Source organism: Doryrhamphus excisus, unplaced genomic scaffold (assembly GCF_037039965.1).
Source record: "Doryrhamphus excisus strain RoL-2023G ecotype Guam unplaced genomic scaffold, RoL_Dexc_Guam_v1.1 HiC_scaffold_24, whole genome shotgun sequence".
NCBI lineage: Eukaryota > Metazoa > Chordata > Actinopteri > Syngnathiformes > Syngnathidae > Doryrhamphus > Doryrhamphus excisus.
The window spans coordinates 4,982,139-5,005,677 of record NW_027621862.1 but is presented as its reverse complement, the minus strand read 5'-3'; the positions used below and the strand labels follow the sequence as shown (position 1 = coordinate 5,005,677).

At 42.8% G+C, this 23,539-nt stretch overlaps 2 protein-coding genes across 5 annotated transcripts in view; both read left to right on the top strand.

The window, feature by feature from the left end:
• The window catches only part of capn15 (calpain 15), a 36,748-nt gene extending 27,123 nt beyond the window's left edge, over window positions 1-9,625 (top strand). For all 4 annotated transcript variants that reach the window (XM_058061792.2, XM_058061793.2, XM_058061794.2 and 1 more), the window contains exons 6-12: window positions 352-477; window positions 2,862-3,014; window positions 6,475-6,636; window positions 6,714-6,949; window positions 8,342-8,511; window positions 8,591-8,769; window positions 9,328-9,625. In XM_058061792.2, coding sequence (XP_057917775.2) covers window positions 352-477; window positions 2,862-3,014; window positions 6,475-6,636; window positions 6,714-6,949; window positions 8,342-8,511; window positions 8,591-8,769; window positions 9,328-9,505 — 1,204 coding nt within the window. In that variant the 3' untranslated portion in view covers window positions 9,506-9,625. The remainder of the gene's footprint in view (window positions 1-351; window positions 478-2,861; window positions 3,015-6,474; window positions 6,637-6,713; window positions 6,950-8,341; window positions 8,512-8,590; window positions 8,770-9,327) is intronic.
• A 4,022-nt stretch (window positions 9,626-13,647) lies between these two features.
• Window positions 13,648-23,527, top strand: LOC131109836 (putative protein MSS51 homolog, mitochondrial). Its single transcript, XM_058062224.2, has 7 exons — window positions 13,648-13,967; window positions 15,099-15,259; window positions 15,333-15,482; window positions 19,047-19,171; window positions 19,238-19,804; window positions 22,446-22,539; window positions 22,599-23,527. The coding sequence occupies exons 2-7, from the start codon at window positions 15,102-15,104 to the stop codon at window positions 22,795-22,797; spliced, it is 1,293 nt and encodes a 430-aa protein (XP_057918207.2). The 5' UTR covers window positions 13,648-13,967; window positions 15,099-15,101; the 3' UTR covers window positions 22,798-23,527.
• The last annotated feature ends 12 nt before the right edge of the window (window positions 23,528-23,539 follow it).

The following is a 23,539-nucleotide window of genomic DNA, read 5'->3' as shown; positions in this document are numbered from 1 at the left end:
AGACGAATTATAGCCAATGGCAAAGAGTGTTTTTTTTTCCAATCTGTGTACAGTACAGTATGTTCGTAGTGAAAGAGGTCCTGTAACCTTCACTTTGATATTTGTGCTTCCAAAGCAGCAGACTAACTAGCGGAGCCCCAAAATGGCTCCATCATCTGCAGCCAAACCGGCGGCCCATCTGTCAGACAAGCTGCAGTATGTTTTAATAAATCAAAGCCAGGCACGTTATGACAGCATAGTGATGGCATACGCTTCATCAGCAAAGTGGAGGAGTGTTTTGCAATACATCGCCAAGCATAACACGCATCATAAGTACATTGGAAGCCAACTGTTGTTGCTGCTGTTGTGTAGGTTTCTGATGGGGGCCTCATGTGGGGGAGGCAACATGAAGGTGGACGATGCTGTCTACGAGTCGCTGGGTTTGCGGCCTCGCCATGCCTACTCCATCTTGGATGTACGAGACGTTCAAGGGTACAGGTATGGATGGCACTTTTACTCCCATTCAAAAATGTGACTGATCTCAATAACTCGCGGATTTTTGCCATTCGGTGGTTATTATCGGGAATGAGAAATCTTGTCGCGTTTTAATCTTGCGAGACCTTGTGACACGCACCGCGGATGCCTTTCTCTCGTGTGGTAGAACGAGCATTGTTGTCTTTGCAAAGGCATACTTCTAACAGATCTCATTTTGGATCTCTACAGAAGAGCGAGTGCGCCCGTCTTGTGTATAAACAAACATCTAATGACAGAAAGCCTTGCTATCTTGTGTGGTGGCTGCTCTTGAAGTGCGTTCACGAACAAAAAGGTATCTTCTCATTGAAGTGCCTCTACACTTACCGTATAGAATGCATATTTAAATTCACCCAAGGCTTCTAAGTCTCCTTTTTGTGTCCTTGCGTTCCCTTCAGCTGCAGCTCTAATTAATGCAAGCATGAATCATACAATAGTAGCTTTTGCTCACTTAGAAATATAAGTTTTTCCATAATCTCATTTTGACCTAAATTCAAAGATTATTTACAACAATACTTATTTACAAATACAAACAATACAAGCAGTTGATGTTTGCTAAATACAAGGATGAAGAGTCTTGAACCTGTCATGATGTGCTATGTATATATATATATATATATATACAGTAAAGTCTCGTTATATCGATATCGGTTATAACGAATTACTGCTTATTACGATACTATTTTCATTTCCCGGCAAATTTCTAGTCTTTTATGATATAATTAGTTCCGTTAGTACGATACCCGGTTATTATGATAATCCGGTTACTACGATGCCCTTTTCATCTCCCGCCAGCCAATTTGGTCTGCTTATATCGATACAAAATCAGCTTAAATCAATCTTTGCTTAAGGATTTCAATACCAAAAAAGAACACGGCGAACGGCTGCTTCCAGTCAACTTTATTTTTCACACTTCCACCACCAGAGCACAGCACACACACCGATTCCCGCACTTCCTGGTTCACAGGTCATGCTCAACCCGCCCCACATAGCTGGCCAAACACATGCCTGCAACAGAAGAACCAACTGACATAGCATACACACCTATTCCAACGAAGACACAAGCGTACAAATACATGTATACCCCCTAGTATGCTGGACCATAGTGAGGATAAGCGACATAGAAAATTGATGAACAAAAACAGTCCAGGGTGTACCCCGCCTCTCGCCCGAAGCTGGGATAGGCTCCATAACCCCCGCGACCCTCATGAGGATAAGCGGTAGAAAATGAATGAATGAATATATTAGGAAAGCAGGAAGTGAACAAATGTAACAGTTACTGATTGTAAAAGTACCAGATGGAGGGGTAGGATTTAATAAGCTTTGCTTCTTCCTACTCCTTTTGGACATGTGGAACTGTGAACTGATTATGTGATGCATTCAATTGTAATCTGATGCATGTTCAAATGAAATAAAACCATTACCATTATTTGATGTGAATTATGTATGCTAATATGGACATTTGTATGTTTTATTTTATTTCTTGGTGGATAAAGGATCAAACATCCTTTTGTGAAAGTGCTCTTCATATGGAGAGGGTTTGATATAAATAGAAAGCAGGTGCACCCTGACTGTGGTGTAATCCCTTTGATCGGGTGAGACGAGGGCTGGGGGGGCACGCGCAGTGAAAACACACAATGGGGAGGGGGTGGGGGTGCTTCTTCTACCTGTGAGAGGAAGTGAGGAAAAGTCTCAGATGTCCTTTTCTAAGAGCCGCACACTTTAATTTTCTGCCATAAAGCAAGTGGTGGTGTGGAAGAGCTTGATCCAAAATGGCAAGGAGGACATGAGAAGCTGCTTTTAGGAGCAGCTTTTCACCCGACTGCAGATGTTTGGGAAAGTCAGAGCCCTCTGGTGTGGTGCTGATGATATTATTAGTAGAAGACTGAAAATAGATTCACTACAGATAGATTCCGCACTACAGAGTTTTGCCAAAATTAGCCCCCAACTAGGGGGTGGCGAGTGGCCAAGGGTGGCCTGGTCCATCCCTGGTCAGTGAAGGGACACTTGGTGGCAGGATTCCCCACTTACGTGTACCTTGTTTTTTTTTTATTTGTATGGAAAATTATTATTAACAATAAAATGTCATAAATAACATAAATTATTAATAATTTATATTTTGATTAACTCAAATACATGGGGAACATATCAAAAGTAACAAGAAAATAAATATTTTAAATAAAAAAATTACAAAAATGAAAATAGATTAACATCAATCATCCCAAGGCCATTGTGTAGTAAATCTATACAAGCTTTACATTGACTACTCTCAAGTTTCGAAATATGCTTTCTAATCAAACATTAATGTTTCTGAGGTGGTTTTCCCTCCCTTCTCACCATCCTTCTTCCAGGTTGCTGCGCCTCCGTAACCCGTGGGGTCGATTCTCGTGGAATGGCAGCTGGTCGGACGAATGGACGGACTGGCCACAGCACCTGCGTCACGAGCTAATGGCTCACGGGAGCAGCGAAGGGGTCTTCTGGATGGAGTACACCGACTTCATCAAGTAGGAAAAATGAACTAGCCTTCATCCATCCATTTTCTATTCTATACCACTTATCCTCACTCAGGGTCACGGGCATGCTGGAGCCTACCACAGGCGGGACTGGTGGCCAGCCAATCACAGGACACATATAGACAAACAACCATTCACACTCATATTCATACCTATGGACAATTTGGAGTCGCCAGGGCTCTACATTCATTCATTCATTTTCTACCGCTTTTTCCTCACGAGGGTCGCGGGGGTGCTGGAGCCTATCCCAGCTGTCTTCGGGCGAGAGGCGGGGTACACCCTGGACTGGTCGCCAGCCAATCACAGGGCACATATAGACAAACAACCATTCACACTCACATTCATACCTATGGACAATTTGGAGTGGCCAATTAACCTAGCATGTTTTTTTGGAATGTGGGAGGAAACCGGAGTACCCGGAGAAAACCCACGCATGCACGGGGAGAACATGCAAACTCCACACAGAGATGGCCGAGGGTGGAATTGAACTCAGGTCTAACCACTGTGTGCTAACCACTTGAACACCTTGCAGCCTGGCTATCGACTGATGTTTATTTTTTTTCTTGAATGAGACTTTTCAGTCATTCATTTTCTACCGCTTATCCTCACGAGGGTCGCGGGGGTGCTGGAGCCTATCCCAGCTGTCTTCGGGCGAGAGGCGGGGTACACCCTGGACTGGTGGCCAGCCAATCACAGGGCACATATAGACAAACAACCATTCACACTCACATTCATACCCACAAGTCACCAATTAAGCTAACATGAATGTTTTTGGAATGTGTGAGGAAGCCGGAGCATCCGGAGCAAATAACATGCAAACTCCACACAGAGATGCCCGAGCGGGGAATCAAACCCAGGTGTCCAAGCTGTGTGGCCAGTGTGCTCACCACTCCTCAACCATGCAGCCTAACTAGCCTTCAATCAATTTTAACTAGCCTCCATGCCCCCTAGAGGCCCCCAAGAGTCATTACAGCCTCTTCCCAAAAGCTGGTATATTTCCTCCCAGCACAAGAGTCATGATGCCCTCATGCTGTGGTGTTTTCTCTCTGCGCCACAGTCAATCACAGCACTCAGCAGTGCAGTGTCTGTGCTGATGCTTTGATGCTTATCAAATGTGAGCAACGGTAGCTGGCAAACATACACTTTGTCTTCATTCCAGACAAGCAGCTGTCGCAAATGTAAAATGCATGAAGTTCCAGCTGGGACAGGGTTCATGTGAGGATCTACTCAACACGAGACGTTTCAAATGTCAACGCTTTTGTTTGTGGACAACAGTGATAAAAAGGACTCTGAAAATGTCATCTAAGTTCCACCATGATTGGCATGCGTCATGTGACTAAGTGTTTAGTAATCTCATTGCCTCGGTGGATTTTACTCACCATCTGGTTTTGGCAGGAAACTCAGTGGGACTGTTGTTGTTTTTATGGCATGTTGTGTTGACAAGCATGGAATGGACTCATTCCATGCTTGTGTGATTGGGGCCTTTTTACTATTACTCTCCTGTTCTGGTGGAATTAGAATCATCTTTCACACATTTTAATTGACACTTCATGTAGTCTATTGAAGAGCTGTTTCATTTGAAAAAAAATGGAAGCCAGTTCCCATAATGGAATATTTTAGATGCTGATGTTTTTCAAGCAACTCCAATTTTGAACCAATGCATTCCATTAAAGTAATAAATCATATCATTAGCAGATATTGCTTTCACTTCTGCACTGATATCCAATATTTTTCCAAGGCGTATATTTTTCCACCTCTGCCTTTACGGCGTACGAGTGGTTAGCACGTAGTTCTCACTGCTAGGAGACCTGAGTTCAATTCCACCCTCGGCCATCTCTGTGTGGAGTTTGCATGTTCTCCCCGTGCATGCGTGGGTTTTCTCCGGGTACTCCGGTTTCCTCCCACATTCCAAAAACATGCTAGGTTAATTGGCGACTCCAAATTGTCCATAGGTATGAATGTGAGTGTGAATGGTTGTTTGTCTATATGTGCCCTGTGATTGGCTGGCCACCAGCCCAGGGTGTACCCCGCCTGGAGTAGGCTCCAGCATGCCTGTGACCCTAAGTGAGGATAATTGGTATAGAATAGAAGGCTGGCGACCAGTCCAGGGTGTACCCCGCCTCTCGGCCCAAGACAGCTGGGATAGGCTCCAGCACACCCGCAACTCTAGTGAGGATAAGCAGTAGAAAATGGATGCATGGATGTCTTGTAGATCTACAGGCAGCTAAAGGCATTCATGCATTTTCTACCACTTATCCTCACGAGGGTCGTGGGGGTGCTGGAGCCTATCCCAGCTGTCTTCGGGCGAGAGGCGGGGTACACCCTGGACTGGTGGCCAGCCAGCCAATCACAGGGCACATATAGACAAACAACCATTCACACTCACATTCATACCTATGGACAATTTGGAGTCGCCAATTAACCTCTCATTTTATGTTAATGCCTTTTGTACAGAAAAGCGGTGACATGAAAAAATGCCGGCATTAACAGGCAACATGAAAGGGGCTACAGTGGTGTCTTCCTGCCTCTGTTACAGCTCTGAACTCCCCTGAAAGGGTAAAAATATTGCTGGGTGGACTTTACACTATGCAACACATTCACATGGGATATCCCTGCTTTTACAGACTGCGTGAAAGGGCCTCCACAGGTGGCTTCCGCCTCGATTACTGTTTTCCTATTTCTCTGAAAATGATACTTGATATCCCCCATTTTTGCACCATGCTATTTATACAGAAGAGTAGCACGCAAAAAGATTGTAAAATGCTGGCTATTACAGGAGGTGTGAAAGGGGCTACACATGTTCCTCCTGTCATTGTGTGGCAGTGCCATTTATACAGAAAAATGGCAGGGAAATGCCAGCTTTCTTTTTTACTGGCAGTATAAAAGGGGCTTCACAGGTAACTTCCCAGTTTTATTACAGCTGCAATAATACCTGCTGAAGGCTGGAGGTTTGACTTTGCAGTTTACACAGAAAAGTACTGATAGTGCTCTAAATATTACCAATTTATTCATCCTTCCGTTCTGTGTCCATGCCGTTTGTAGGGAACAGCAACATGGAAAATAGGTGGAAAATTGTGGAAAAGTGTTCATTCCAGCAATATTGTTGTTGTAGTGATTTAAAGGCCGTGAGTTTATGTATACAGTATACTGTGTGTTTGTTATTCATGTACCTCCTGTCTACAAAAATAACATTTGCAATAAGTCCACAAGGGCCGAGGCAGCTGTCCTGTTTGAACAACTCCACCTGAAAAATGTGTTTGGCCCTGAGGACCCCATCTGTCTTTTTGGCCGACTTCCCACAGACACGTAATCTCTCGGCTTTGCATTTAAACCGAGCAGCCGATGACTGCCTGGATTGGAAAACAGAAGGAAAAAGGAGTGATGAAAGACAACACAATCACTCCTGACGCCCCGATGTGGACTTAAAGAAGAATGTCTCCACCTCCCACAGGTACTTTGACTCTGTGGATATCTGTAAGATCCACTCAGACTGGCAGGAGGTGCGGCTGCAGGGATCCTTCCCGAGCAAGGCCAGCGGTCCCGTCACTGTCACAGCCCTCACCGTGCTGGAGAGGACGGCGTTGGAGTTTGCTCTCTTCCAGGAGGGAAGCAGGTACGCATCGCATGAAGCAGCATCCTCAAGTACCGTGCCCTTTCACCTTCAGACCCACCTCCTCGATTACCTCCTAGGCGCTCTGACACCGCCGACAGTCACCTGCTGGATCTGTGCATCATGGTGTTCCGGGCCTCTTTTGGGAGCAGCAATAAGCTGACCCTGGGCCGCCTGTTGGCGCACAGTAAGAGAGCAGTGAAGAAGTTTGTTGGCTGCGATGTGATGCTGGAGCCGGGGGAGTACGCCGTGGTGTGTTGCGCCTTTAACCACTGGCAGATGAACGTCAGTGGGTCAGGAGGTCCACCCACACCTAGTAAGTGTGCATTGTTACCTCCTGTGGTTGTTTGTCGTCCCGAGAGGGTTTTTTTTATTGCCTTTAGATAACAGCATATGCATCTATTCTCTTCATTGCTTAATAAAAATAATAATAATAATGTCCGTTAAAATAATAATAATCATGTATATTAATAATGTTTTAATGTCTGACTTTTTATATCTGACTGATGTGCCCTGCCCCGCTTTTAGCCTTGTTTTAGCTCAAAATTAATGTTTGGATATTGTATTTTAATGCATCATTTACTCTGTTTTTACTCAACTCTATTTTTATTTCTTTTTTTTCTCCAATGTAAAGTGTCTTTGAGTACTTGGAGAATTATTATTATTATTATTATTATTATTATTATTATTATTATTATTATTATTATTATTATTATTATTATTATTATTATTATTATTATTATTATTATTATTATTATTATTATTATAAATGCTCAAAAATGAACACCACTCCAGTACAAGTCCGAGTCAGTCACACTTCTGGGAAATCAAGCTGTCCATTTAGGAAGCAACACTAATTGTGATCAGTTTCACTTAGCAAGATAATCCTAATCCTAGTCCACAGCTTCTATATCATGGAGGAGATACCAGGAGACCAGCCAGTATACCACCAGACATGAAGAGGGCCATAAGGAGGACAACAACTTAGCTTAACTGCACCGGCAGATTACTCGTCAAGTCAAGTTTGTTTATATAGCCCTTAACCAACAAAAGAGTCCCCCGAATCCTTTGAATGGAACCCCCAACCCATCCATCCATTTTCTATACCGCTGACACTCATTAGGGTGAACCCCCAAAACAGGCAACGAAAAACTCAAAACCCCATTTGGGGGGGGATAAAGACGGGACTACGGAGGGTCATGTCACAACAAATGGGCACTGAGCCTGGGATGATGATAAACAAATTATTCATTCATTTTCTACCGCTTTTCCTCACAAGGGTCGCGGGGGTGCTGGAGCCTATCCCAGCTGTGTTCCGGCGAGAGGCGGGGTACACCCTGGACTGGTGGCCAGCCAATCACAGGGCACATATAGACAAACAACCATTCACACTCACATTCATACCTATGGACAATTTGGAGTCGCCAATTAACCTAGCATGTTTTTGGAATGTGGGAGGAAACCGGAGTACCCGGAGAAAACCCACGCATGCACGGGGAGAACATGCAAACTCCACACAGAGATGGCCGTATGTGGAATTGAACTAGGGTCACCTAGCTGTGAGGCCTGCGTGCTAACCACTCGTGCCACTGCAATATATGGTCTAAAATCTATATGAATCTCCATATAATGTGCTTTTTATTTAATATTAATTAACATGATATTCTGATCACATCTATCCCTAACCTGACCTCCATTTCCGTCCTAGTCTCCAGTCCAACCAGTGGAGCCCAGCGGCGACCCAGTCAAGACTTCCCAGGCTACATCCTGGCTATTTACAGCTCCAGGCAGGTGATGGTGGAACAGGTAGAGGCGACCGCCACCACGCTGGCAGACGCCATCATCCTGCTGACAGAAAACAAAGGCGAAAGACACGAGGTAACGTGCGGTCATTATGGATGATTATCGATGATTGCTGGACTTGATGTTGGCTCATAAAAAGTGGGCGCCATCCTAGGGCCGTGAGGGCATGACGTGCTACTATTTGACACACGGCTGGGCGGGGCTCATTGTAGTGGTGGAAAACCGCCACCCTAAGTACTACCTCCACGTCTCCTGTGACTGTACGGACAGTTTCAATGTGGTGTCAACGCGCGGCAGCCTCAAGACCATCGACAGCGTCCCACCTTTACACCGGTACACACACACACACACACACGTGCACAATACCTAAGTGCTATTCTGGTTTGGTTGTAAATAAATATTTACACCTCATTAATCCGCCTTAATTTAATCTACATGTTGTATATAGTACATTTAATACTTCATTCATGTTGCGGTTGCGGGTATGCTGGAGCCTATCCCAACTTACTTCAGGCAAGAAGTAAATGAACCTTCTTTCAATGTTACCACGCGCTCCGCTACCATTCTATTAGATTTTATTCTATAAAAAAAACTTCAACTATATTAGGAAAGCAGGAAGTGAACAAATGTAACAGTTACTGATTGTAAAAGTACCAGATGGAGGGGTAGGATTTAATAAGCTTTGCTTCTTCCTACTCCTTTTGGACATGTGGAACTGTGAACTGATTATGGGATGCACTCAATTGTAATCTGATGCATGTTCAAATGAAGTAAAACCATTACCATTACCATTACCATTACCATTACCATTACCATTACCATTACCATTACCATTACCATTACCATTACCCATCCACTCCTCATTTCACTGCTCTCTGTTTCCCCCCACAGGCAAGTGCTGGTGGTGCTCTCCCAGCTGGAAGGAAACGCCGGCTTCTCCATCACGCACCGACTGGCTCATCGCAAGGCAGCCCAAGCATCTCTGGGCGACTGGACGCCCACCAAAGCCACACACAGCCCCCAGCTCACCCCAGACATTGACGGGCTGCACCGACCCAGGCCGCTATGACCACCGTCCAACAATATGGCTGACTGTCAAAGCACTGGAAGACCGGGAGAAAGACACACATGTGAATGTATTCATCAACACTGAAGCTTTCATCCAAGTTGGAATGAAACGGGGAGGGTGGGGGGGGGCGTAGGGTCGGGGACTCGCTCAGCCTCAAGCCCCGCTTTTAAAGTGTCAAAACGTGTGGACAGCTTCCGTACAAGCGCTGTATACGTGGATTCCCAAAAAGTCAGGGTGGAGTGCTGTAACTACTGAGCCATTTTCCAAGACTTTCTCCTTAAAACTCCGCCCACTCTGAATACCAGAAAGAGCACCCGACCCAACAGTTGGTACCAATTGAGCCAAACCACTTTCCATGTTGGTTTTTTTATAATTTTGACAATGCAGGTACAGTACCAGTCTTACATGTTTCATCCTTATACTTTTTATTGTTGTGCATGTGTGAAGGTCTTAGAACAGGGGTCTGCAACCTTTAACATCCACTCTTGAAAGCATATTAGCTCAGCTCAACCTTCTCTTGCTTATCCAATCAGCAGTCATAGTGCAGAGCTTGGCATGGGAGCCACAACAAGGAGCCTAAAAAACCCCACATGGGGCTCCGGAGCCGCGGGTTGCCGACCCCTGTCTTAGAAGAAGCCATCATTTTTACTTACATGTTCATGCTCTATTTTTATCTCAGGACCAAAAGGTGTCATTGAATTGTTCCTACAAGAGAAAACCTACTACAATGTTTAACATGTCGCCATCTCGTGGACATAGAGTGTAATGGACATCATAACAACAAACAGAAGTCAAACAGCCTATTAAATAGCTGACAGCTTTGCACTCACCCATATTTTACCTATATTGTTTTTACCTCTTTTTAGACATGATATGGACTAAGGAACTGGGACATTATCATATATTTAAAAAATCTCTAAATATGGCTAGTGTACACGTACAGAGAACATTTTAAGTATATTTTTCCCAAAGGTGTTGGATGACTTTTCCCTTTTCTGGTGACTTTAGGCTAAAATTTGACCATTTCCATTCATTGGGATATTTGGACCAAATTTTGACATTTCCCTTCATGTGGGTAATTCCTTTTTAAATTTGATTTTTGTCTTACATTTGAAGCAAATTTTGACTTTTCATCTGTTATCAAATTTTGTTGTTTCCTTAACTCGGACATTTAAATGACATTTCCGTTTATTTAGACCAAATATTGACATTTCATATATTGAGATGTTGGAAATTTTCCGTCATAGAGAGGTATGATGAGGTGTATTTATTTTTTACCTGTTCCTTTTATTTTTGCTGATTTCCCTTAAATCTCATTTAGACACTTTTCTTTCTCCAAATTTTTTATCAAATACATACATTTTTTTCATTTGCATAATTGTACTCAAATTTTGACATTTAAAGCAGATTTTGACATTCCCCTTGATTTAAACATCCATCCATTTTCTATACTGCTTATACTCACGAGGGTTATCCCTATCCCAGCTGTCTTTTGGAGCAAATTTTTCAGGACATTTAGCTCATATTTTGAGATTTTCCTTATCAAGACATTTTGTTCCAAGTTCTTTCACAGCAAACCACACCTTATTGACCTTGCAACGGAAAAAGGGCCTTCCTAAACTGTTCCCACAAAGCTAGAAATATAAACTTAACAAAATATATTGAGAAAAAATTTAAATATTAAAATTAATAAACGAATGAAAAGGTTATCCCAGCACCTTTATGTCCCTCTTCCCCCAAATTGGTGCGGTCTAAACACTGGAGGCTTGTTTACTCCCCCTTGTGTGTCTCTAAATGGAGTGAATGAATGCTGTGTTGGAAGGTCACCTGGATGTTTGTGTAATATCATACACACATTTCAAATACATTGGAGTTGTCAAGGGAGTCCCACAGGAGCTGTTAGGATGGTGGTGGGGGATCTCTCTTTGTATGTATGAGTGAGAATCCAGGCCCTTGCATTTTGTTGCAGCAAGAAAAGGATTTAGGACAGGATGCCTGACGGCTATTTTACACTTTTCCCTGTTAGGATTCCTCCCGTGAAACCGTGCTGCTGGAGATGAATGCGGTACAGTCTAGTGACAGCTAGGTTTATTTCTGTCTTACTTGAAAGCTGCGGAGTGATTTTGGCTCCATTTAAATTGAAAACTTGATTTATTTTTGTCTTTTTTGCCATTTTTTTTTACCTTCAGGGGGAGTTTAAAAAGTGTAAATAAGTTTTCCAAAGAGACATCCATGTATACAATGTCCACTCTTCCAGATACCTTCACTGAACATCCGTGCAATTTAATGTATTTTCTATTGGTTTGCAGGAAGGTGATGACTTCCATCTAATGTTTGTTTTCTGTCTTCATAGTCACTTTGGCTCTCACTGGTGTCCTCTCCTGTTTAAGCAGTGGTGGTGTTAGGTTTTATTTGTTTGGTTCACTGGCGCCCCCTACTGCTGGTCAGAATAGGTTACAGGCTAGAGACAATAAACACTAGCTGGCCTTTTCTCTGCTATGACATTGTACAGGTGCAAAGCTAAGCTCTGGTGTAAAAAAGAAATAATGGTAATACAAAAAAAATTCAAGTAGTTAAATCCAACAAACTACAGCTTCAAGCTTACGAATGTGATATACAGTATATATATTTTATTGATCCTTTTCTGTCAGGGGGAATGAGTATATGTGTACAAATTTCTTTGTTTTAATATTTCAATCTCAGGTTCCACTGGACCAAATAAACGTGTTTTTTTTAATGAAGCATCAGTTTTTGTTACTTTGCATTGAAAGCTGGATTGTAAACCCTGATCTCACAGTTGGTCTTATACATGTGAAGAAATGTTTGACATTTGCCTTGATGGGAATATTTGGATCTTATGTAAACAATGGAAAATTCATCCATCCATTTTCTACTGCTTATCCTCACCAGGGTGGCGGGGGTGCTGGAGCCTATCCCTATCCCAGCTGTCTTCGAGCGAGAGGCGGGGTACACCCTGGACTAGTGGCCAGCCAATCACAGAGCACATATAGACAAACAACCATTCACACTCACATTCATACCTATGGACAATTTGGAGTCGCCAATTAACCTAGCATGTTTTTGGAATGTGGGAGGACCCACACAGAAAAACCCACACATGCACGGGGAGAACATACAAACTCTAAAACATACCAAATTGTCCATAGGTATGAATGTGAGTGTGAATGGTTGTTTGTCTATATGTGCCCTGTGATTGGCTGGCGACCAGTACCCCGCCTCTTGCCCGAAGACAGGCTCCAGCACCCACCGCGACCCTTGTGAGGAAAAATGGGTAGAAAATGAATGAATGAATAAATGATGCAATTCAACATGATGCAAATAAGTAAAGTGAAAAAATGTAATTCAGTATGGTCCTACAAAAAGGATTTGGCTTTATTCCTTCTAGGCACTTGGTAGTAGTCAGCTGGGATAGGCTCCAGCATACCCCCTGTGGACCATAGTGAGGATAAGCAGCATAGAAAATTGATAATAATAATACATTTTATTTGTATATACTGACATTGTATATAATACTCAAAGACACTTTACAGAAAAATGGAGTTGAGTAAAAGCAAGTAAACAGAGTAAAAGATACATTAAGATACAACATTCATTCGTTTATACACAGCTAAAACATGAATAGAAGCGGGGCACAGCACTCAGGTATAAAAAGTTAGACATTAAAAACAGATTTAAACAGGTGGGTTTTTAGTTGTTTTTTGAAAATGGGAATGTCAGAGCAAGCACGGAGTGAATGGGGCAAAGAGTTCCACACGACACTAAAAACAGAAACAAATAACATTATAAACTTCACCAAAAACATAATAAAATACTATAAATAACATCTACAACTCTAATACTGTCAAAGGACAAGAAAGAAAAAAACAGGCATCAGAATTCCAGACATCAGCGAAAGCACCACCCCCCCTTTGAGACAGTCAGGAACAGCTGATCAGCTGACCTGAGTGAGCGGGAAGCTTGTAGCAAATTTGTCCATTTCACTTCTTTCATATGTTCCTTATTGGGACGTATGTTGTAGATAAAATGTCAACATTTGTATTCATTTTAGACATCGACATTTCCCTTCATTGGGACATTTTGGCTCAATTTTAGACATTTCTCTTATCGACAACAAAAAGCCCCCCCCCCCCTCCTCTTTTTAAAGTCTCCTTCTCCCAAATTTCCCCCTCCTTCTGTAATCCATCCCTCCTTTCTAAAAATGTCCTTCTGTCCTACTTTCGAGTCTTTTCCAGCTCCCTGTCTCTCCACTCTGCCCATCTCCCCACCCCTAAACCTCAGCTACACAAGCAGTCCAGTCCCCCAAGGGGACATTTGTTCCAGAACCCGAAGGCTTCATAAGAGGATGACACCCCCGCATAAGGAGCCGCCAATCACCTCAATCCTAAACCAAGAAGCAAGCAAAGACACCCAGTAGGAAGTTGATTTTACCCGGAACCAAAAGGTAGGGGCTATCTGCTGGCACTCCAGCGTGTGTGTGGTAGGACGTATCTGGGACTGCACAGGCACCGCTGAAAATGTATAATGTTTGGGTTAAATAGTGCTAGGACTGCTGTTCTGGAGATATGGAGCATTTTAATTAGATAGAAGCTGGTTTTTCTACTCTAATTCTTTTTTCTTTTTTTTTACCGTAATACCGTAAATTCACCTGGCATTTTAGTCGAGTGGTTAGCATGGAGGACACACAGGGCCTTGGTTCGATTCTCCGCTTGGGCATCTTTATGTGTAGTTTCCATGTTGTCCCTATGCGTAGTCCGGTTTCCTCCCACATTCCAAAAACATGCTAGGTTAATTGGCCACTCCAAATTGTCCATAGGTATGAATGTGAGTGTGAATGGTTGTTTGTTTCTATATGTGCCCTGTGATTGGCTGGCTGGCGACCAGTCCAGGGTGTACGCCGCCTCTCGCCTGAAGTCAGCCGGGATAGGCTCCAGCCTGTGATAGGCTCCAGCATACCCTAAGTGAGACCCTAGTGAGGATAAGTGGTATAGAAAATAGAAGGATTGGATGCTATAGTAATCTCAACATGCAGTGTAAATCCACCCCCTAGTGGCTGTTAGCAGCACTGCATGACCTCACAGCAATCTGATTGGATGCTTTCTCAGTGTCGTTATATTGATTGCTGAGATGTATAAAAATTTGAAACTGAATAGTGTGTGTAAAAAATGTGTTGACAAAATGACTGCTTTTACATTAGAATGTAATTTATTTATTTTACGTCAATTATTCTTTTTTTATGTATTGTGTTATTATTAGCATAATAATAAAACTAAACAAAATATAAGCACCCCCCGCGACCCTCGTGAAGATAAGCGGTACAGAAAATGGATGAAAAAATTAATTACTTTTTAAACTAGTGTAAATATGTATTATTATAAATGTTTTATCATTGTCATATTTTTATATTTAGATTTTTATCATTGTCAATGTTTTTTGATTAAAAATCTGACCTTAAATTAAATTATTAAAAAAATACTAAATTATTATTTTTTAATTTTAATTATAATTTTTTCTAAATTGTTTTTTTTTATTGGACTTCACTTGGCTTCCTTTCTTCATTCCCTAATCATCTCAGACCATGGCATCACACATCCCAGCTCTCCCACAGTCCTACACTCCAGGCACTGACAGCGTCTTCTCTGACCAGTCTGGCTTCTACTCCCTGGACTCTAATGTTCCTGGTCTCTCCAAAGTCATCCTCAACAATCTCAACCTGACTGACTATGGACAGTACAGGTAAAAATAACAACAGGCCACCAAATGCCACCTCAGATTAACTCAAAATGAACCGTATGTCATCTCTGAATAGGGCTGCCCTGGATGGACAGACCAAAGGAATCGCCTTCCGTAACTACAAGGAGATGTTCCAGAAGATGGAGGATACCTTCAAGTTCTGCACCGGCTGCAACAAACTTCAGGAACATCTGACCGAGGGTCAGATCCTGAAGCGATGTGTCAAGTGAGTCCAATAAATGCGGGGATGCATTAACACTGATTAGCAGCGAGCGTCAAGTGAAACCAGGGCTGAGCTCTGCTTTGACATTGCTGTCCATGAGAGGACACGGTGGAAGATATCCAGGTGTAAATATAGCTAAGACCCTCTGGCTGTGACTCATCTCTGAGGAACTCTACAGCCTATAAAACAAACTTACGGACACTTTTAATGTCAAAACATCCCATCATATACTTCACAGCCTACTTTTATGACAGGGTTTTAAAGAAACAATATGCGATAAGCTGATTGCTATTAAAAAAACAGCATCACAACCGTTGTGATGGCCTATAATGCTGGTGGACCAGCCAGGACACATCTCATTTGTGTTGATGTTAATGTTACAGAGTTGTGCGCATATAGTCTTTGTATATAATGACATTACACACAAAATATCACATAATGTACATCAGAAGTTATATAACAGCCTGCTCTTTATTATATGGATTTAAAGTTACAATACGTAATAATTGGATTTTAGCATGGGAGTATTCTAAAAATGTTCAATGGTACACTACCTGGTAGAATGAACAACAACAATGCCATTGTCATGGAAAAACGATGGGTCTCCTATAATGTTGGTGGACCAGCCAGGACGCCTCATTTGTGTTGATGTTAATTTTACGGAGTTGTGTGCATATAGTTTATGTATATAATAATATAATAATACAATGATATTACACACAAAATATCGCATAATGTACATCAGAGGTTATATAACAGCCTGCTCTTTATTATATGGATTTAAAGTTACAATACGTAATAATTGGATTTTAGTATAGGACAGGGGTGGCAAACTTTTTGACTCGTGGGCCGCATTGATATGACAAAATTTACGGGGGGGGGGGGGCAGACTATATATTTTCCACGTAACAGTCCACCTGGTATTATTGTATCTGTAAAATTGTCATGCAATCTGCTATTATTATTAATTATTTTATATTTATATTTAAATATTTTAAAAATAATAAAATAATTACAATAAAATTAAAATAATAATTATATTATTATTATGTAAAATATGCAACTATAACAATAATATTATATATAATTAATATAATAATTAGCATTCATATAATAATTATAATAATCATAATAGTTCTAATAATAATTATAATAATCATAATAGTTCTAATAATAATTATAATAATCTAATAATAATAATAATTATTAGTATTATTATTATTATGTGCTTGTGTCCCTTTTTTCAGGAGCACTTTGTAAACAACAGACCATGTCAAAAAACGAAATTGATAAAACCATCAAAAGGTTGGCTCAGGCCATGATGCCAGGTTGTATGTTGAGTTTAAATGAAATACTTTGGAAAGATTGGGCGGGCCGTATTCAAACACTTGGCGGGCCGGATGTGGCCCCCGGGCCATAGTTTGCCCACCCCTGGTATAGGAGTATTCTAAAAATGTTCAATGGTACACTACCTGGTAGAATGAACAACAACAATGCAATTGTCATGGAAAAACGATGGGTTGCCTATAATATTGGTGGACCAGCCAGGACAGAGCTCATCAGTGGCGGTTTTGACATTGAATCACGCCCTGGGCTGATCGACGTTGTGGCTGGTTTCTCCTCTTCTTTCTTCATTGCGCACCTTTTTTCCTGTTGTGTTAGCATTAGCATGGAAGCTAATGTGTTGCATGCATGCAGACTTAAATTAACAGCAATGTTTATATTTTGTGACACGATGTCACAAACACACAATGTTTGTGTTCCCCTTCAGTTACTGATCAAATAACACATCACCACATCGACTTCTGTTGGTAATTGGAAAAGCTGTCCCAAATGAATTTGTTTTTAGAGTGGCATGTGAAGCCCCCCAAAAGCCTCACACACACACACACACACACACACACACTAAAAATTCTCAGCTGCCTCTGCCTCTCTCAATAGTACTTACTCAGAGCAGCTGATGTTTTATCACAGATTAGAAACATGTAATTACATTCCTTGTCTGTCACTGCCAAAAGTGACTTTTTTTACCTTACTAAAGTTACTATACATTTGCACATAAAGCCACTTTCCCAGGCTTATAATTTGAATTAGAATGTGTACAGTAAAGGAAGGATGCGAAAAGAATATGCTTTCCTGTCAGACTGCGTATCCCACCCATGATGTCATCTTGTGTGGAGTGAGAAGGTGACGGACAAGGTCAGCAGGATGCTATTTATCTCCTCCATGTCAGTATAGTGTATACACTATATGTAGTGTGTAAGGGATGTGAGGCAACCGCATAGGATTGTATTGCAGTTGGGCAAGTCACTGCAATACATTCATTCATTCATTTTCAACCGCTTTTCCTCATGAGAGTCGCGGGGGTGCTGGAGCCTATCCCAGCTGTCTTCGGGTGAGAGGCGGGGGAACACCCTTAGAGTTGTTGATGTTATTTATAGTATTTTATTATGTTTTTGGTGAAGTTTATAATGTTATTTGTTTCTGTTTTTAGTGTCGTTTATCAATTTTCTATGCCACTTATTCTCACTATGGTCCACAGGGGGTATGCTGGAGCCTATCCCAGCAAACTACTGTCAAGTGCCTAGAAGGAATAAAGCCTTTTTGTAGGACGATACTGAATTCAATTTTTCCCTTTGCTTATTTGCATCATGTTGAATTGCATCATTCATTCATTTTCTACCGCTTATCCTCACGAGGGTCACGGGGGGTGCTGGAGCCTATCTCAACTGTCTTCGGACAAGAGGCGGGGTACACCCTGGACTGGTGGCCAACCAATCACAGGGCACATATAGACAAACAACCATTCACACTCACATTCATACCTATGGACAATTTGGAGTGGCTAATTAACCTAGCATGTTTTTGGAATGTGGGAGGAAACCGGAGTACCCGGAGAAAACCCACGCATGCACGGGGAGAACATGCAAACTCCACACAGAGATAGCAGAGGGTGGAATCAAACTCAGGTCTCCTGCGCGCTAACCACTTTCCCGCCATGCAGCCCCATTCACACATGGGGCAATCATTCATTCATTCATTCATTCATTTTCTGCCGCTTATCCTCACGAGGGTCGCGGGGGTGCTGGAGCGTATCCCAGCTGTCTTTGGGCGAGAGGCAGGGTACACCCTGGACTGGTGGCCAGCCAATCACAGGGCACATATAGACAAACAACCATTCACACTCACATTCATACCTATGGACAATTTGGAGTCGCCAATTAACCTAGCATGTTTTTGGAATGTGGGAGGAAACCGGAATACCCGGAGAAAACCCACGCATGCACGGGGAGAACATGCAAACTCCACACAGAGATGGCCGAGGGTGGAATTGAACTTTGCTCTCCGAGCTGTGAGGTCTGCGCGCTAACCACTTTTCCGCCATGCAGCCCACTGCAATACAATGTGCAGTAATTTGGAGGTGAAGTAGGTACACATGTCCATGCTAATGAGAGCCAATGGTGAGCATTCCCAGTAAGATGAAGTGAATAAAAATGTTTATAATTGTGGTGTGTACTCATGGTAAACCACTAAGAGCTGTTTTTAACATCCCTTGTACCCTGACAGGTGTTTAAATGTGTACTACTGCACCAAAGACTGCCAGGTAAACAACTGGCCTCAGCATAAAAAGGTATGCAAGACGTTGCGTCTAGTGGCCATCGACAGACTGGTGGAGTGGCTGATGTTCACCGGTGAGTAGCAAAGAGGAGACAACATGGGGAGGATCGCTGTGCTAGCAAACATTATCATCCGTACAGGAGATCTTCCACTTGCGACTGAAAAGTGGTCCAAGCCTGCTGCAGAGGTAAAAACCTGGCAGGACTGGCTACCCCTGCAGGAGGACTACCTCATGCCCCGCCTGGACGCCATCTTGACATGCGCTAACATGGAAGCCCTCTGGAAGAACGCCAGCAGGCCGCGACCAGAGGACGCCGACTTGCGTCAGTCCGTGTGGCGAATTCAGAGCGAATTCCTCTCCCGCGTCCTCGCAGTGGGTGTCGCTGTGCAGCACTACAAACTAGACCCTTACGTTAAACCGCTCACGATTCACATAGTTGGGGCATCCCATAATGAGACCATGGGAGCCAGACTGACGGACTACGACGAGCTCAGCAACATGTTCCCTGGACATCAGGGCATGGAGGTGGTCATGGTGGGACCGGAGGTAGTGGAGGGACCCATAATGAGGCCTCCACTCACAGCATTTGGGCCCAAGCAGAGGGTCTACATCAGCGCCTATAAGGGACTCTACCATCAGTTCTGGGAGGAACTGGTGGAGAAAGAGGAAGCCTCCAAACCAGACCTGGTGGTCGGGTTTCATCCTGGTATGTGAATGCATTTTAAGGTTGGGGTTTGCTCATGTAAGGTGATGGGGGTTGTTTTCAGCTTCCAGGAATTGCGTACAGGGCCATGCGACATGGGGCCGTGGATTATCATGTAGCAATATGAGGTGATGCTTGGGGATGAACGTCACAACGAATCGGGTTGCGGTATGGGCAGGCACGTACGTTATGGACAACAAACAATGGGGCTCTATCTTGCAGGCCGTTGTCTTTCTTACTGTGGAGTCCTGAACACTGACCTTTACTGAGGCAAGTGAGACCTGCAGTTCTTTGGATGTTGTTGTGGGGTCTTTTGTGACCTCTTGGATGAGTCGTTGCTGCTTTTTTGGGGTCATTTTGGTTGGCCGGCCACTACTGGGAAGGTTCACCACTGTTCCTTGTTTTCGCCATTTGTGGATAATGGCTCTCACTGTGGTTAGCTGGAGTCCCAAAGCTTTAGAAATGGCTTTATAACCTTTTCCAGGTGTCATCAAAAATATGCAATAATGACCAAGATTATTATTCATTCATTCATTTTCTACCGCTTATCCTCAAGAGGGTCGTGGGGGTGCTGGAGCCTATCCCAGCTGTCTTCGGGCGAGAGGCGGGGTACACCCTGGACTGGTGGCCAGCCAATCACAGGGCACATATAGACAAACAACCATTCACACTCACATTCATACCTATGGACAAATTGGAGTCGCCAATTAACCTAGCATGTTTTTGGAATGTGGGAGGAAACCGGAGTACTTGGAGAAAACCCACACATGCACGGGGAGAACATGCAAACTCCACACAGAGATGGCCGAGGGTGGAATTGAACTCGGGTCTCCCAGCTTATGAGGCCTATGCGCTAACCACTCATCCGCCGTGCAGCCCAAGATTATTATTATTATTATTATTATGAAAACAAAATGGCAAAATAAGACAAAAATTGTGTCTGTCAAATGATTACAAACTTCAATTAGATTAATCACATTTTAATCATGCCACTTGTGGCATAGCGCCCACAAGCTGACTTTCTGAAATGTTTCTCCCCTGCATCATGTCATGTATACAAAACCATAATTATTTACCAGTGCCATGGAGCTAATGTGTGTCGGATGACACAGGTTCCTCTATGGAGGCTCACAGAGTGCCAGCTCATTAATGCAGCACTATAAACTCACGTATTCCACGCTATGCCTGCCGTTCTGTGACCCTTTAACCTGCCAAGCAGCAGTAAAGCTCCCTACGGGCCGCACCCGTAAACCCCCCACCCTGTGGCTCACTTATCACCATGAGCTAAATATACTGTATATATACTGTATATACGGAACTCTATCATGCAGGGAGAAAACTGCTTGAGTGCCTGGCTTCTGGAGACGCAGGAAGCATGACCAGGCAGATAAATGCTACAGGAATGGATTGTTATGATTGGACATTTAGATTTTTAAAACATGAATAGATAAACAAAAATATATGAAATAAGACGTTCCAAAAAAGGCCACAAGGACTATATACTGTACTTCATTCATTCATTCATTCATTTTCTACCGCTTATCCTCATGAAGGTCGCGGGGGTGCTGGAGACTATCCCAGCTGTCTTCGGGCGAGAGGCGGGGTACACCCTGGACTGGTGGCCAGCCAATCACAGGGCACATATAGACAAACAACCATTCACACTCACATTCATACCTATGGACAATTTGGAGTCGCCAATTAACCTAGCATGTTTTTTGGAATGTGGGAGGAAACCGGAGTACCCGGAGAAAACCCACGCATGCACGGGGAGAACATGCAAACTCCACACAGAGATGGCCGAGGGTGGAATTGAACCCGGGTGTCCTAGCTGTGAGGTCTGCGCGCTAACCACACGAAATTCATGAGTAAAACTATGTAAAAGCACACAGTCTAGGCCATGTGCAAGCACTAAAATGCAATATTTTGACATGAATTCCAAGTATTTTAGGCTGAAGGCGTCACTTTTTTGTACCAGACTTAGCTAAACGCCGTTTCATTCGCCCTAATTGTATCAGATAATCTCTAAAAGCTATTTCTCCAATCTTCACTTTGCATAAAGTCCACATTCTTTTTAGTGCTGCTGAAGAGCCAGAATGCAGCACTTTATCTCCTGAAGGTTTAAAACATGAAATCCTTGTTTAATGTTTTATCTTGATGAGAAGCACTAACCTCGGGTGAGGCGGAACAGCTGAAGCTTAAATGAATTCATAGCTTGCTCTCGCTATGCACGGTTATGCTTTGACGCCATTCAATATGAGCCGATGTCCTCCAAAAATCGTGAGGTCGTTATTGATCAACGAAGAGCCCACTCAAGGACGGAACAGTGAGGGATTGAAAGTATCTGATTTCCGAGCTCAGATGACTGGGTGAAGGGCGAGCTATTCATACTGCGCAATAAATCAGAGTCAGGGCTGAAGTGACAAGTGGCGACTGCGAGTGCAGGATTATAGGTTAGGTTGAAACCGGACTGCGGGTCTCACTTGTCAACATGTCAGTGTCAGGAGGCCACCGTGGATTTTCAGTTAGTACGATCATCCTAATGAAATGTCGCTTTATTGTTATTTATTGTGTATATAAATGACACCATGATCAGGATGATTTATGCAAATTCTGTTTTGAGTTCATTAATCATCATTTGCAGGTTTCCACGCCAACCAAGGTCTGGTGGAAGGTTGGCTCCCCACTCTTCTGCTGCTTCGAGACTACAACATCCCAGCCTTCTTCACTATGTACAGGTCAGTCATACGGAAATAGTACTTTTGGAAGTAAATCTTATTCTGTTCTTTTCCAACAGTGACATGGAACTAAAGTACTCGCTGCAGATCCTCCTTGAGTTAGAGATGCACATTAGGGACAGCGGAGCCAACCCATTCACATCACAGAAACCAGAACAGGTTCAGGCCTGTCCCAACAAGCCACCCGTGTATTGCAATTCTCACTACGTCGCTTTCCAGGGACTGTTTCCGCAAGAAGACCTTGAGGAGACCAACTAAAAGATAGACTTTGTTTAACACAGGCGATGCTCATGAACGTGACTTTTTTGTTGCATTTTATTGAATTCAGACACCAGGGGACTTCTCAGTTTGTGTCTGTCATGCCCCACCAAGGGACAGGATTTTTTTTCACGCTGCCCTGATTTCAAATACTAGAGAAACTGATAATATGTAAATATTCATTTATCTATACTGTACAGACTGAATTTGAAACTGAAACCAGGAAAGTGCATCACAATAGAGAGCATACAATTGTTTTCAAGTGTAAAATTGCGTGTTGAGTACTACATATTTGCACCTGGCAGGTCTGCACTAAAATGAAAAGCCTCTCATCAACTGCTTGGGAAGCAATGCAATCAGATACATGCATGTCATGGGTGTGCCTATGCAACAAGACCAAAATGACTCTAATCAGGTTTTAGACTACTTAACAGAACATATAAATAGATTATACATGTATTATTACATAAGCACATGTATTAGTTTTCCCCAGTGTGTGTTGCATTTTTGTGGTCAAGCGTGTGCAGACTAAATACAGCTACTGTGGATCAGGTGTACATAGTGGTCAGCAAATGGTTGTCTTGTAGTTTTTCTTAAAGATGTAATGTAACACTGGCCTCTAGTGGTGACAATATGTTAAAACATCCAAATCGTTAGCCTCAAAACTGATCAGTGTCAACTGCAATCAAATAAATACGTACATTTGTGACTGTTTGTGGAAGGGTATTATTAACTGTTTTTT